Source organism: Molothrus ater, chromosome 4 (genome assembly GCF_012460135.2).
Source record: "Molothrus ater isolate BHLD 08-10-18 breed brown headed cowbird chromosome 4, BPBGC_Mater_1.1, whole genome shotgun sequence".
NCBI classification, from domain to species: Eukaryota; Metazoa; Chordata; class Aves; order Passeriformes; family Icteridae; genus Molothrus; species Molothrus ater.
Genome location: NC_050481.2, coordinates 45890226 through 45905507, shown reverse-complemented (window position 1 = coordinate 45905507; position 15282 = coordinate 45890226). Strand labels below are relative to the sequence as shown.

The following is a 15282-nucleotide window of genomic DNA, read 5'->3' as shown; positions in this document are numbered from 1 at the left end:
ATTTATTGAGATTCTGGTGCTCTCTTCTTGCACCCTTCCTTTCCTCACCTCTCCAAACCCTGGCACAACAAAAGGATAATGCTTCTCATTTCCTAGTCTTTCTTCATCCCTTCATCCATCTTCCCCATATGCAACTGGCAGCACACAAGGTGGGCTTTTTCCATTTTAGATTCAGAATCTTCAAATACATGCTTTGAACTCACCATGAACACTTCTGACTCTGGCTTTGGCCAGGCCCTGTTTTTCAAACATGACATTCATCAGAAACAGGTGAAGTGTCACAAGGTGAAAGATCAAGGCAAAGTCTCCTGATGCAGCTCGTCCCTGACTGTTGTTATTTCAGCAGGACCAGCTCCTCCAAACTGCACCTTCCCAAGAAGCTGGCAGATGTTCCCCAGGCTCCTAAGGCAATTCTTAAGGGTTTGTTTTCCTGAAAATACTTGGCAAATGGGTAACACAGTTCCCAATAGGATTTTGGGTAGGTGCCCATGTCTGTGGGCATTACTTGGGCCACCAACATTTAGTGGAGACACATTATCCAGCTACACCATCTCCCCAGCCCATCACATAACATTTAATCTTCCAACTGAGCTGACTTACCTAAATAATCTTTATAAAGATTTGCAGTTTACATGTGTACAGCTAGTCCATTTTCAGCTTGATCCCACCCCTGGCCAAAACATTTTTTTTCACCTCAAATCTATTGGGTCACTGAGTGCGCAATTTGATAAACCATGAAAAATGAAAGCTTTCACTTTCCCCACCCCTTTTTCTTTTTTCTATTTTTTTAATCCTCCAGTGACACATTTTTAACATAAAAACGAATGTTGCAAGGGGCTAGCAGGCTCTGAAGCTGCCATTTTTGGCTCTTACTCCGGTTGCGGTTGCTGCGGTGCAGGTCCCCGGGGCTGCTGCCCAGCTGGCTGTCCTCGGAGGTGGGGCTGAAGGCCGGGTTCACCAGCCCTGGCTCATCTGTCATTAAGGCGATGGCTGCAGCTGCTGAGAGCTCAGGGCCCAGGGCAGCCACTGCCAAGCTGGAGCCACGGTCTGGAGAGCAGTCCTGGGAACGCCTCTTCCGTTCCTTGGTAAGGCCATAGTGGGATGCTCCTTTACATCTGAGGAGAAGGGAGGGAAAGAGAGACATGATAGCAAGTTGTGTTTAAATGCTGCATACTTATGGACATTTTCTGGTTCCAAGGAAGCACTTGGAGTACAACCTGTGATGATCATGGTGACCAGTGAAATATGGTTGGAACAAGAGGGAAAAATGCCAGTGTGTGATTCAAAGGAGGTGAGTTACTACCTTACATGGGAAGAGCACTGCTGGTCAAGGAAAAATAGACAGCCTCAGCCTTGTGTATATTCTTATGTGTATAAATTGTTACTGTGGATGCAAGAGGACAAGAATAGCAGGTGGCTAATTAAGCCAGAGGCTACAATCTGTAATTTCCTACTTGCCTGTGATTGATGAAGGAGAGCAGGGTAAGGCCTGACCCTTCTCCGGATCTGCTAGTGAAATAAAAGGCACCTTTACCTAGTCCTGCCTCCTGAAAAACCCTCCCAGTCACCAACGTGGTCACATGTGGAGCATGGCACTGTGTCTGTGGAGACCAGAGCAAACCATGAAGGGAGGGCTGCAGGTGGGAGCTGGACATCTGGGGGCTGCAGGAATCCAGGCCCCACGTGGTGCCTGTACAGACCATTTACCACTTGAACTGCATCTGATGAACTGTTTTCTATTCAGCCACAGAGATGAAGTTGCCAACTCTGCTATTCCAGCTCAGCTGAGACACTTAAATAGGCAGGTCATTGCCTTAGCAGAGGAAGAGGTGCAAGTAGGGGTAGGGGGTCCCACTGACCCTGCAGCCTCACCAGGGTCAAGGAGGGACTGCAAAGCTCCCACCAAGGGGCTGGGACCTCATGCCAAGGTCCTTGGCCAGCCTGGGACTTCACCAGCTTGGGGACCTCAAGACAGGTTCTAAACTACTTCTAGGGGGAAACCCTCTGTTTCTAGTGGAGCAACACATGTTCCCAAAAGAGCTGAAAATACAGCATTATAAGGGGCAAGTTACAAACCTGCTTTGAAACACACTTAGTTATGCTTCCAACTGTCTGCTCTAGATTCACCCTAGACAGTAAAGGCAGGACCATGCATGGCATTTCTTTTTTAAGACTCATAAAAGAAAGTCACTTGAATAAAATCAAAGGTCACTGTACTCTTTATGAGTCAGTATTCAATTAATGCTATAAAATAACTGAAAAGACAGAGTGACCAAGGACACAACACCTGTGACTTCACCAGCACCACTTCTGCCCAGTGCCCACCCACTAGAACCACATTCAGTGCATTAAAAAAATAAAAATCTGCCTTTTAATCATAATCTAATGAGCTTGGCCTACTTTCAGTTACTATTATCCCTTTCTTCATGGTGAAGGCTAACTGATGACTTTCATGAAAGTGCCCTGTAGGACAAACTCACAGAAATAGCTGCAGAAACCCTTAGGGATAGAAAACTCTTCGTAATATATAGCATGCTCAAAAAGCAATGCATAATACATACAGTACACAACACTAGTGGGTTAAGTGTCACAAAAAGAAATAGTACACTGAACAGAAGACTTGGAAGAGAAGTGATTATGGAAGCACTTCCTGAGATAAAAAGATGATATGAGGCTATGTCATCGAGCTCTCTGTACCAGCTTCAGAGTAGCAGTTTAATTTCTATCATGGTACTGACTTTTGATGAGACAATTAATTAGAACCTTTTTTTGGCACTAGATTATGGTTTACCATCATTTACTTCATGCTGCTTCTGACAACTTTTATCTTAAAGAAGGAAAAAATACCCAAACCAAACTCTGTCATATTGATGCCACCGTGTAAGGGTTATGTATGTGCTTTAAGGCTTGGATAGGAATGGCTCTAACAGAAGTTATTTCTGAAACTTTTCACAAGCAAAATGAGGCATCTCAGAGGAAAGTACTCTTATGGAAGAGAAGATTGGTCAACTACTTCAAAAGACCAATGAATAGCTATTTGAGGCACCCATTGCAAGGCAAAACTGCAACAATAGTCATGTAAAGAAAGGAAGAGCTCTCCTGCCTCCATCACAGCAGTTATTTTTCTGTTTCTTTCCAGATTTTCTCACTTCCTGCAGAACCCTAAACTATGGCAGGATGCTCTCCTTTAGATTTCATGGGAAGCAGAAGCACAAAGGCCTTTTCCTCTTGCTACTCACCTAAACATCTTCATCACAGTGTTTTGGAAACCCATCTTTGACATCTGCCTCTTTTAGTAAAGTCACATTTGCTAATCCAGCCTATGAATGCTTGACAAAATAGTTTAGAAATAGTCTAAAAACCCAGCACAAAGAAGTGGCTTTGGGGAGAACTGTTTGCTGTTTTCAGAAGACAGTCTCTACTTTAAACAATCTTGCTAAGATTCAGAATATGATAAAAGATATTCCTACTCCTGTTTATTTAATTTGCCTGTGTTTTTCCCATGTCAGTAAAGTTTCAGTGGCTGATACTAGAACATCAGCCTTGTGAATGGGTTCTCAGATGCAGATATTTTTTTTATTTGGAAAGCTCTATGAAGATCAATATGAAGATCAGAAGTGGCTCTGCCCAAAGATTCCCAGCTATTTGGATTCAATCACTGCCAGGTGCCCATCTGCAGTTCACTGCTACAGCCTTCTCTTTCTGTGGAAATGCTCACTTGCTGCTGCTGGCTGCACTGCAGACACACAGTCAACAGCTTCATTCCAACAGCAATGAACAGAAGACAGCTACTTTGAATGTAGAGAGGACTGACACAGTTTAAGATGTGGCTTATTGGAGAAGACAAGTTGTCATGATACAAAGCACAAAGCATATCTTTCTAGCGCTGCCAGAAATAGTTAAAGAAGAACCAGAGCTCTTCAAGTATGATCACTGAAGCTATTTCTTAAATAATTGTGGCAGGCATAAATGAACACAAATCAAGACCTCTTTTTTCAGATTAACACAGCGTCCTTGAAGAAGGGGAAAAAAAATCCCAAGACCTCAAACTTGTAATAAAATTTGCAACAGCATCTCTTCACTTTCATTGTTTTGCTTGTGCTGACACTGCTGTGATAACAGAAAACAGAAGAGATGACTGTCTAAGTGGAATCATATTTATAGTGTTTCAGCTACATTTTTCCATATGGTTGGATTTGGCTCCCAGAAAAGAGAGAAACATAAAACAGCTACATGCCAACAGTAATTAGCTTCTCATTGTGAGTATTAATCACAATGCTGATTTGCAGCTGGAAGAGTGGGATACCTGATTAACGTAGCCAGTCAGAAAGTGAACTCAGCACTGTCTGCAGGCCAAGGTGAACCACAGATTTATGTTCCTTCCCAGTCGTGCTGGACAGTGAGTACATCTGTGCAGCCGTGCGATACTGAAACAATTTGAAGGCCAAACCCCAGAGAGATAAACAGACATGAATAATGTGTGTTGTACAGTTTGTGCCATTAAAGTAGTGTCACTAGGTGCACAGGAAACTGAGAAAATAGTTTCTTCTGTTTGCATAGCCTCTTTTATGAAGCAGATATCTACTGTCTGATATTCTGGTATGAGCTAACCACTGGGCCATCTGAGAGCAGTGGTGGCTGCTGAAATTCCACCCAGGGCTGCAATTCTGGCTGGTATCAACACTGGCAGCCACAGGGCAATCTTTGCCCTCCACCCTGTTCCACACTTGAGGGACACTCTGCACTCCAGGCTTCAGGAGCAGCACATCCCAAGAGCCAGAGCAAGGAGATAACCAAAACCCTGTGGCAGCCTTAACTTGGTCATACCATTTGTAAAAACAGCCTTCAGTTAAACTCAAGGCCAACAGAAACATATCCATGTCATTTGAAATTCAAATTAAAACCATGGTTTGAAAAGAGAGTTCTCCTTGCAGCATCCCTGACTTGCACAGCAAAGGAGGAACTGAAAGTAAGACTGACCTCAAGGATTTCAATTACCCAGGCTGACACAGAAAAAAATGTAAAGCCAAAACATAAGCAAGGACAACTGCATGAATTTTTTCACCCCGTCTTCTGGTGATCTAAATGAAACAACTCCACAGGTAAAAAATGTATGTATATGTTTGTCCACAGCAGGAGGACTGTAACTAGATGATCTTTATGGTTCCTTCCAACACAAAGGATAGGATCATTCTATGATACTATGATTTATAATGCATGTGTTCTTAAAAATGCCCTGCCTTCTGTGTCGCTTCACAATCTCTGCCTGGGCATGAAACAAGGGAAAAAAAAGTGAATCTGAAGAGTCACAGTGGTTGTGACCCAGTCCAGACACGAATAAACAGAGCAGGACCCCTCCCCTGCCCAGTTCCAGTAGTGTTCTCCCAACCTCACTTCCAGCACCCCTCATATTTTGGACTGCTTTGCTTTAGTGCAGAAGCAGCAGACACATTGTCAGAATGCAACTAAGAATAATGTATACAAAGCACTTAAGATTGCCCATCCGAAGAAAATACTGCATAATGGGCTGTCATTGCTGTTCCATAGCTAAACCCTGATCAGGGCAGACAAGTTTGTTTCAGCTACAGTCTCATTGCAAGAAGCCTCATCTCTGTGTAATTTGGGGGTCCAAACAAGCTGGGGTCCAAAATATCAACACTGTGTACCATACCTCTGTTACACAAACTCCCTGAGTGCTCTAGCACCCATAAACTATTCCAGTGGAAAGGATGATGGAGAAACCAAAGCTGATAAACCAGGAGCATCCTGGATAACCTGGTGCTGATAACCTCGCTTGTGACACCCTGGTGAGAGGTTCCTGCTGTGCCTGGGAAGAAAGGAGGTACGGGGTTTAACTGGACAGGTTGACTCACAAGAAGGTGTTGACAATTCCTGCCCCACAGGAACCATTCACACTGTGTGTGCATTAGCAGTGACAGTGGTCCAAACATAACCCCAAGACCAACCACATGGATTTCAGGCCAAACACTTGAACTCTGAAGTTTTCTGAAACTCCATCACAAGGAAGTGAAGTGACTCAATCAGTTCTTCAGACACGCTTCACACCAACTCTTCTGATCTCACTTTTGCAACAGTGCACCAAGAAATGGAGTCAAATACGAAAAAGAAGCGAGGCACCTGAACTGCCACTAAATCCCATGTTACAGATATAAGCTAAAATGCAGCAAATACCCGATCTCCCATCCAGTCCAACCATACTGGTGCTGAAGAGGTCAGAGACACCAGTATCTTTGGCAGTGAAGGTGACCATTACCCTGCTGCTCTCTGAACTTGATGACATTGTAACATCCTTGCTTAGAAAACTAGCTTCTGTGAATCCTGGTCCTATGTACAAAATTCCTCTTTTTTCTTTTTCTGCTATGTAGGGAAATGAATTCTGGAACAGAGCACTTCACAGAAATTATTTTTCCTTGATACTTCTGAGTTCCTGCAAGGATTAACTGTTGTGTGAATGTTGCACATGGAAAAAAAGCTTCATAAGTACCTTCTTTTTTAAAATGCATGTGTCTTTTCCACTTTTTATAAAGAACTGTCTCATGTCAAGAACAATCCTCAAGCTACTGTAATCGTGGTATTCAGCTATGGCTAGAAGGTCCTGCCTACATTAAACCTTACTCAATATTGATAAAGAAGGGAATGAGCCATATAAAAAGCAAAGCCTAAACTTCTGGATTACAGTTTCCAGTGAACATTTGCTGAAAGACAGGCTGCAAAACCTATATCTAAGCAGGCAACTAGAAATAGGCTGATCTGCACCTGCACTTGAATTTCATAATGCCAGCAGTATTTCCAGGTGCTTGTCACTGCTGTTCTGTGCACTCTGTACCCTGGCATTGATGCACCTGGGTATCCTCTCCCTGATGATCCCTCAGTGTCAGAAACTTGCCATCTTCTTTGGAGAATAAAAAGCATATTTTTCACTTAAGTGGGAAATGGTCCCAGTTACTACTGCTCCTTCTCTTCAATAACCCTGTAAACAAGAGCCTTTTAGAGGCAGCTTCCTGACACCTGGGGCATCAGGGCTGGCTGGAGGGCAGCATGGGCCTGTGGCATGCTCCCTGCTGCTCTGCAGGGCTGGGGATCAGCAATTCCTTCCTACGGTTCCATAAACACTGCTCTTCTCAGTGTCAGCACAGAGATAGCTGCGATAGAAACTAAGATGAGGCAAATGGCTTCTCTGTCTAGCTGTCAGAGAGATTTTCTCATGTTATTTGCTCTCTATTGTCAGCCAGAGGCCTTTGCCATAGTAAAAGCACATGATAGATTTAGTGGTTCTGTATTTCTGCATTACTAGTCTCTAATATTTATAAGTGTCCTCATAATATTTATTGTATTAAGCTAAAGTTATTTAGCTTAAATACTTTCCCACAAGATAGGAAAATCTCTCACATATTGATCTGTTTCAGTTTAATTTCTGTATTATGATTTCCTAAGGGTTTTTTCCCACAATTTTTGTGTTAATGAAGACATCAAAATTCAATAAATTCTGGAAAACTACCTTACTAGCAAAGCCTAAAATTGTGCTTTGTCCTATCTGTAAAGATCTGACCCCAGGGAAGGGCTGTCATTTCCACAATGCTTTTGCACTAAGGTGCTGTCAAACAAAATATATTTGTGCATTATATAAGGAACGTGCACAGGAGTATCTGTATACTCATATTTCCATGTCAGCTACTCTGTATGAATTTGGGTCCACTAGTAGAAAAAGGATTTGTAGTTCTCATGGATTAAAAAGGTAAGGTTTTCTAAGAATATGAGGAAAAAAATATTGAGCATTCTTGATAATTCCAATTTAGTCTTCAGCTATAGTGACATGTACCCATTTCTGGGATTTGTCTGCTGAGAAGGAGGAGCAAGTGTGGTTCATCATCATGTTTGAGGCCCTGAAAAGTATTTTGGTGAAGTATTGATGAAGAACAGAACTGCAGCTCAGAGTTCAGACCTCACAGCTCCCAAAAATACCAATGGACAAAGACTTGGTGTCAGACAAAAATTGAACAAGCATGCAATAAAAACCAAATACCTATTTCATATTTGACTGCTCATACTGAAAAAGGGAGGTATCTCCATATTGCCTAATAGTTTTCAGTAGAGTTGAAAGAACTTGGAACACATTTTTAATCTTAAATATAATGTAGAGCCTAAATTTCACATGCATGCTAGCAAAGTATCATCTAACATGAGGTCGTGTTAAGGATTTTTCCCCCTTCTCTTTAAAACTCAAAAAGTTGTATTTCAACCACCATCTTGAGCTTTTATTATGAAATCTTTTAAAAGGCCCATTAGCCTCTATCATGGGAACAAGGAATTGGAAGAAATTAGGAAACAACATTGGTTGCCTGCAATTGCAGACAAAAATCATGGCTGGGATTATTGTGCAATGATCCCAGTTATTGTTGGGACTAAGTACAAATTGTTGGTCCAGAACATGTTATCTTTTTCTCTTGACATTTCTTTCAGGCTATTATTTTGTCACTGATGATTTTGAAACCACTGTACTGTTTTTTTTCAAGGTGGGATTATAATTTCAATTTCTAGTCTTAAAGCAATCCAACAAATTTCAACTGTCTTACATATAGGAGAAGGGAGCTGTAAATTGCTAGAGAGAGCTGAGATGGGTAAATTGGCACCCAGGCTTTTCAACTGTTTTTTACAGGTTAGCACACCTAGTTTTTGCTTAACATAGCTACTTCTTTAGAGAAGCCAATATTCACAATTGACTTTGTGAATATTGCTTTTGCTTCACCTTCTATGCCCTTTTCTCCCGTGTTCAAGTCACAAATGCTCTGAGAATGCACAAAGGCATCAGCAGACTGTTCCCACTGCTCACATAAGGTGTAGCCTTGAGTTGCTTCTAGAGTTGCCTCTACCTTTTCCAATACTGCCTTCAAATGTAACGCTTGTGGAGCACAAGTATACCTGGAGCTACAAAACTGAGGGAGTTAAGCAGGGTGGAAGACTGCAGTCAGTCTCTTATTCATTATTTACTCCTAGATTACAAACAAATTCACCTATGTTACTCCTAAACAAACATTTGTCATCAGAGAGAAGATACTGGCCAGACATACAGTACCAGAGTGATCTTGTGTGATACAAAACAGCAGCAATATTTATTTATACTGAACTTAATTAAAGACTGAAGCTCCCAAAGAGTGATCTACATATCTCATGCGATCTCCTCACACCAGCTGACACAAGCAAGAAAAACAGAAGTAGCACACTATCTCTAATTCCTGGTAGGTGCTCAGGTATTGACACAGCAAGGAACCTGTGAGTACTTGGTTAGGAGATTCAGAGCAAAATAAGAGTGAAAAACAAGACACATGGGACTAGCAGTTTTGAGCTGGTGAGAGCCTGTAAACCTTGTTGATGGCTTGTAATACTTACAGCATTCAACAAATAATACATTATTTAAACCCACTTATCCTGTCCAAGTGCTGTATTAAAGTACTGAAGTACTAAAACTTCTCTTTACTTTAGCAGAAGTGGAGCTTGATGAAAGCTTTACCAAGAGCTTTCATCACTTTTCAGAATTGTATCATTACCTATAAAACATACTTACAAGATTCAGCTTTTACTACTTCAAGAAGAGTCAAACTTGAACATTTTTCCAAAGGAAAATGAGAAAACACAAATTAGAAAGAGAATTTTCTTCATGGAAAATGTAGGAATTTTAGCAATATTTGTACATTCTTCTATCTACAGAAGTTGTGGATGAGGGACTGATCACAAGTAATGTGTATCAATTGGGTATTTAGAAAGCAACACAAGACCTGCCATGAGCAGCTCTGAGTTTCATATCTGCTCTCCAAGACCACTCAAAGAGCTAGCACTCAGCCAGAAATCTTGACCACTGATTTTGCCTCATACTAATAAAATAATGATAATACAACCTTTTTACATTAGGAATTGAGATCATACATAACAAAGCTGCAGCAGGATCACTAAAAATATTCCTAATTTAGAACATTAACTAAGCAATGAGCCTAGGGAAAATCACAGCATATATACACAAAGCCTCAAAAATTGCTGCTAAAATCAGGTTATCTGTGACAAAAACAAGTGCAAAGACAAAGGAATTCTTGAGGTGTTGCAATGCTCTTTCTCATATCCAATACACTCATCCAATACTCATCATCCAATAGTCTCAATCCAATACATTACATTTTTCAAATTATGTAGGTACACATATAATTAATATTAAGAATAAGCATTCAATCTGTTGACTCATATGCTTTTCACGTTTATTGTTCATATGTTTTTCACTTTTATTGTTCGGTCTTTTGATCACTGGATTATTTTCAACAGGTAAAACCAGTCTCCTGGAACTTAATATCTCAGCATTGTCTTTCCCTCCTACTATCCCCACCTATGCTATAAAAACTGTATGATGCAGTGAGCAAAATATGTTTGCAATGGGACAAGTGGGGTTGGTTTTTAACAAGGTTGACAGGATTAGCTTAACCTGAATTCTTGCAGCTACAGACAGAAAAGCCTGACAGACAGAAACTTTGTATTTACATATACTTAGCATGCAATTATTTTAAAAATAAAACTAATTACAATATCTGCTGTGTCACAGACTCAGCAAGCCAGCACTACTGAGAGCAGGTGTGAGGCTTCTGTTGGCAAATAGAAGTAACACATGCCCATAAGCCTCTAGATATAATAAAAAGAGAACACTGTGTTCAATTTCAAGATGTTTTCAACCCAGGACTTGGGTTTACTACTATGTTCTCCACTGGAATCTGAAATTATAGGAAATAATGGAGCTACATCCAGCAAATCACAAATGCTGTCTTTACACAATCTTATTCACAGAACATGCTGTGGACCACCATCCACAGGTCTAGCTCTGGCGGCACTTGTCTCTGACCACCGTGACCCAAAAGTCACATAAGATCCCTTCTAGGTCAGCATGGATATCTAAATTATACAGCTAACACATCTTGGTACATATCACACGCTAAACACATCTTTGCTTCCTCATAGGGAAGGTCACAAAAAAGGAGATCTCAGCACACCTCAGCAGTCGAAAAACCACAGAGATCCCTGTCAGATGCCTGGCTGAGTCTTAAGCAAACCTCTCTGCCAGTACAACTAAGTAGTTTCTTGAAATGTCACAAATGTTTTCCATATTCTTATAAAATCTGAAGTCTAATAGTCAACAAGGACCCCAAATCAGCCCTATAAGTAAACTACATTGCATTCTTCTCTTTTGCCCATATGATTAGAAGAGGGTGGATCAGAGGGACATCACAAGCCAGTTTTCAGAACAAATCCCCCCAGACCCATTTGGCAAGCAAAAATCTTCACTCTTTGTGTTTTATGAGTTCCACCCAGTTGAATATGAGATATTTCAGTGAGATATTTCATCCATCCATTAAAATAAACACACTTTGTGAAAACATTTAAGGGCTTCAGAAAGTCCAAATCCAGCCACAGTACAAGCATGGCTGGAATGTTGTTTATAGTCCCCTGAAACCTCACATAGTAGGAAATGCTCACTTGTGCTGTAAAAATTGTGAAAATTTCTCTTGTTTTGGAACACACTTTTATAATGGCTCTATCAGGAATACTTTTTACCTGAATTCCTTTACCCAAATCTGAAAAAAGCCCAGTCCACTCACCCTTCTCCCCAGATAGGCACCTACAGGCAGTGCTGTGTTCAATATGATGGAAAGCACCTGGGAGAGCACTGGTGTGGCTTCCCTCCTGTTGTATGCAGACCACTGTCAGTGGAGGGGGGAGGCTGGGGAGGCTGAAGGAGCTCACAGCCTCCTACCCCAGTTTTCAGGAGTGCTCTAACCACTAGAACTCAGGTTGGGATAAGGCTGAGTTCTGCTCCTCCTGCTGAAGCTTATTCTGAGAGGTGAGTTAAGCAAGAGGGAAACCAATGCTGCATCCAAATTAAAAATTTGCACAGAGGGAGGGAGAAACTGAATCCTGCTTCAGAGCCTGCTGTGGCTTTTCAGTTAAATTTGAGAGAGGTTCAAAGGAAAGGCACTCTTCTTTAAGTCCAGCCTGGAATGGCAATACTATCAAGGCACACAAGCCCATCCTCAGTCTGAAGCTGAAGAATTGGCCTTTAGAGGCTTCAGATACTGGCTGAGAACCTCTCTGGGAAATTGTGTATTGTTTTCTCAGATTACTGGGATTTAACTGGGGAATCAAGGAATAAAATACAACAATTAGAGTGCAAGCAAGAATTCAACCTTAAGGACAAAAGATGCCCTCAGAAGTGGGTACCATATCACCAACAACACAAAATGCATACTCCTGACAAAGAAAAGTACCATAAAATCATAGAAGAGCCTAGGCTGGAAGAAACCTCAACAGATCATGTTGTCCAACCTTTCATGGGAGAGGAAGCCTAGATGAGATTATCTAGCATCCTCTCCAAAATTTTGAGTGATAAAACTTTTATGTGAGGTGATTAACCTTAAGCATCTTGAAAACCTTAAGTGGTGGCAACTCTACCACATCCCTGGTGATGGTGTTCCGGGGATGTTGAACAATTGTACTCACTGTGAAAAAAAGTAGGAGAAGTAAACAAGTTTTGCCCTGTATCTTCCTTTAAACCAATTTTTCTCAGGCTGTTGCTCCTTCATATTCCTTAGTTTACAGATGTTTTGTGTTTCTTTAGGTTTTCTTAGTCACTTCTAATTGCTCAGATTTCATGCTATTTTTTCATTGTATAAATAAGAGAAGATCATAAAATGGTTTAGGTTGGAATGAACCTAAAAGACCATCTAGTCCCAGCCCCACCTTCCATGGACAAGGACACATTTCACTAGACCAGGCTGTTCAAGGCCTTATCCAACCTGTCCTTGAACACTGCTGGCATCCACAGTTTCCCTGGGCAAATCGTTCCAGTGTCTCACTATCCTCACAGTAAAGAATTTTTTCCTTATACCTAACCTAAGTTTTCCTTCTTTCAGTTTGTACCCATTACTCCTTGTCCTATTACAAGAGTCCCTGACAGAGTCCCTCTCCAGCTTCCCTGTAGGCCCCATTCAGACACTGGATGTTTTCTCTCTACTTTTTTTTTCTTCAATTATTCAATTTTTAGAAAAGCCTCTTCAGGATAAAAGGCAGTCACTTCATCCTGATCTGTTACAAAACACATTAACTTTTGTATTCATCCAACTAAAGTACTGGAAACAATTAAAAAAATACAAAATATCCTTCAGGAAGCTGCAGTTTCCTTTCCCTTTTACAACACTGCAGCCTTGGAAATTTCAATATTCAAGCTCTAATGATGAGTCTTGCTTTAAATTTTAAAATATAATCATGTTGTACAGCTGTGTACAGCTGGGCACCTAGAACATGGTGGGAAAACCTGAGCAGCAGGTTTGGAGTACTGACCCTTGAGCATGGGCTAAAATTATATTTCCCTGGGTAATACAGGGCAGTGGCCTTGCTCTTGCTGTCCTAGAAGGAACATCCTGCCTGACCTTGCTGCTCCCACAAAATGGGTTGGGGCTGCTGTGCGACAGCCTGTCCTGAAATGAATTCAAACTGTGAATTGTGTGTGACAGTTTGTGGCATCTGGGTGACTCAGACAGCCTCTGTGCCTGAGGCTGTTCCAGCCCAGGCTGTGATTTTGTTAACGTCACAATTTAAGTAGACTTGGGTCTTGTTAGCAGTAATGATGGACTCCCTGAAGGAAAACCAAGGTGGCATTGGAAATGATGTCATTTCATTATCAGCTCTGAGATGGGGATAATTACATCTGTCTTCTTCAGACTGAGATGACCCTGGTCCTTCAGAAGGCAGCTGGAAATCTAACTTCCAGCAGCATGCTCATGCCATGCCTCATCATCTGCTAATTTTCACATCAAAGGCATCACTCAAGGTGACCCAAACCATCTTCAAAAGACAGGATCTGCAGCTGGACACGCATACTGGTGTCCAGTGGACAGCACCATGCTGGGGGCGTTGGACATGTTTGCAGCCCCGACTGGGACATACATAAAACAAATCCTACTTGCTTCATGTAAATATAAACACAGCATGCTGTTAATGCAGATGGCTTGACAAGCCATATAATAGAGAATAGTCTAGCAGATAAAATGAGTAATTTCCCAATGGTTACAAAATATCCAATCCACCTCAGCCTGATGTGGCCACTGAGGATTAAAAAAATGGGTAGACAGACTAAACAAAATTTGTAGTGCATTTAAATATTTATATTAGGAATTGAGACATGGGTTTCTGTAGTAATTTTTCACAATGTCTTAGACCAGTGGTTGGCAGTTTACCTATCTTCAACTTCTGAGAAACTTCCTTAACTGCCCTGAAGCAAGTTTGCTTCCTGAAGGGCAAAGCCAGATACTCAGCACTGTGTGTTTATAAGAGTGCAATGCAGAGAGAAAAAGGAGGAAAAAGAAAGGTAAATAAATACCTAACAATTAGTGATTGTAAACAGAACAGCCTCATGACAAATTATTTTCTTTTTCTTTAAAAGTTAATTGAAGATGCTACAGCACCATTTTGCAGGGTTTTCTGAGAACTTAGATACTGGCATTAGGATGACCTTCCAAAATGGAGCACAAAGTATTCTGCAAAGGTTAACCACATTCAGTTTACAGGGGTGGTGCTGCTTCCTAGGGGCTGTCTGCAACAGGGAAGTACATGATTACTGTGGTGCTTATGGAATGATACCTCAGGCACACTGTGTATATTATATGTGCAGGCACACACATCTGAGAATAGCTTCCCTGGAGACATCCCCATTCCAGAGTAAGGGTATTCACCAGAGATGCTATCCTAGAATAAGAACAGTATTGTCACTTCACACCCAACTTTATTAGGGATTAGCTTCCCTGTGTGTTCAAACCACCTTTTTAAGTGGTTGCCCTTTCCTTTCTTTGCCACCCTTTCTTCTGGACACTAAATGCCTCATTGGTCAAGCCTGGTCTCTTTGAGAGACAGGGTCTCTCCCTCAGTATGCCACATCTTGAAAACTAGTTGCTAAGTTTGCTTTGTTTAATATGTAATAAAAAATCCTTTTTGCTTACTATGGTTTTTTTCAATGTCTCCCACAACACAGGCTTTGTCTCTTTAAACTACCAGAGCACGAAAAGCAGGAAGAGTTAAAGCACTGCCACAAAGTCCTAATCGTAGGAATAGCACTTTATCCCCTCTGCATCTCTATCAAAAAGGAGAGAGGTGAATGAAAGTAACACCCATTTACCTTCTAAAAGCACAAAAGAATTCAGGACTTTAGAAAGATGTGTTGCTAAATAAGTCACTGCA

The 15282-nt window shown here is 41.3% G+C and overlaps 1 protein-coding gene across 2 annotated transcripts in view; it reads right to left on the bottom strand.

Annotated features, from left to right (window-relative positions):
- The window catches only part of LNX1 (ligand of numb-protein X 1), a 65091-nt gene that overhangs the window by 32396 nt on the left and 17413 nt on the right, over positions 1–15282 (bottom strand). For both annotated transcript variants that reach the window (XM_036382490.2, XM_036382489.2), the window contains exon 2: positions 874–1115. In XM_036382490.2, the coding sequence (XP_036238383.1) occupies positions 874–1115 (242 nt within the window). The remainder of the gene's footprint in view (positions 1–873; positions 1116–15282) is intronic.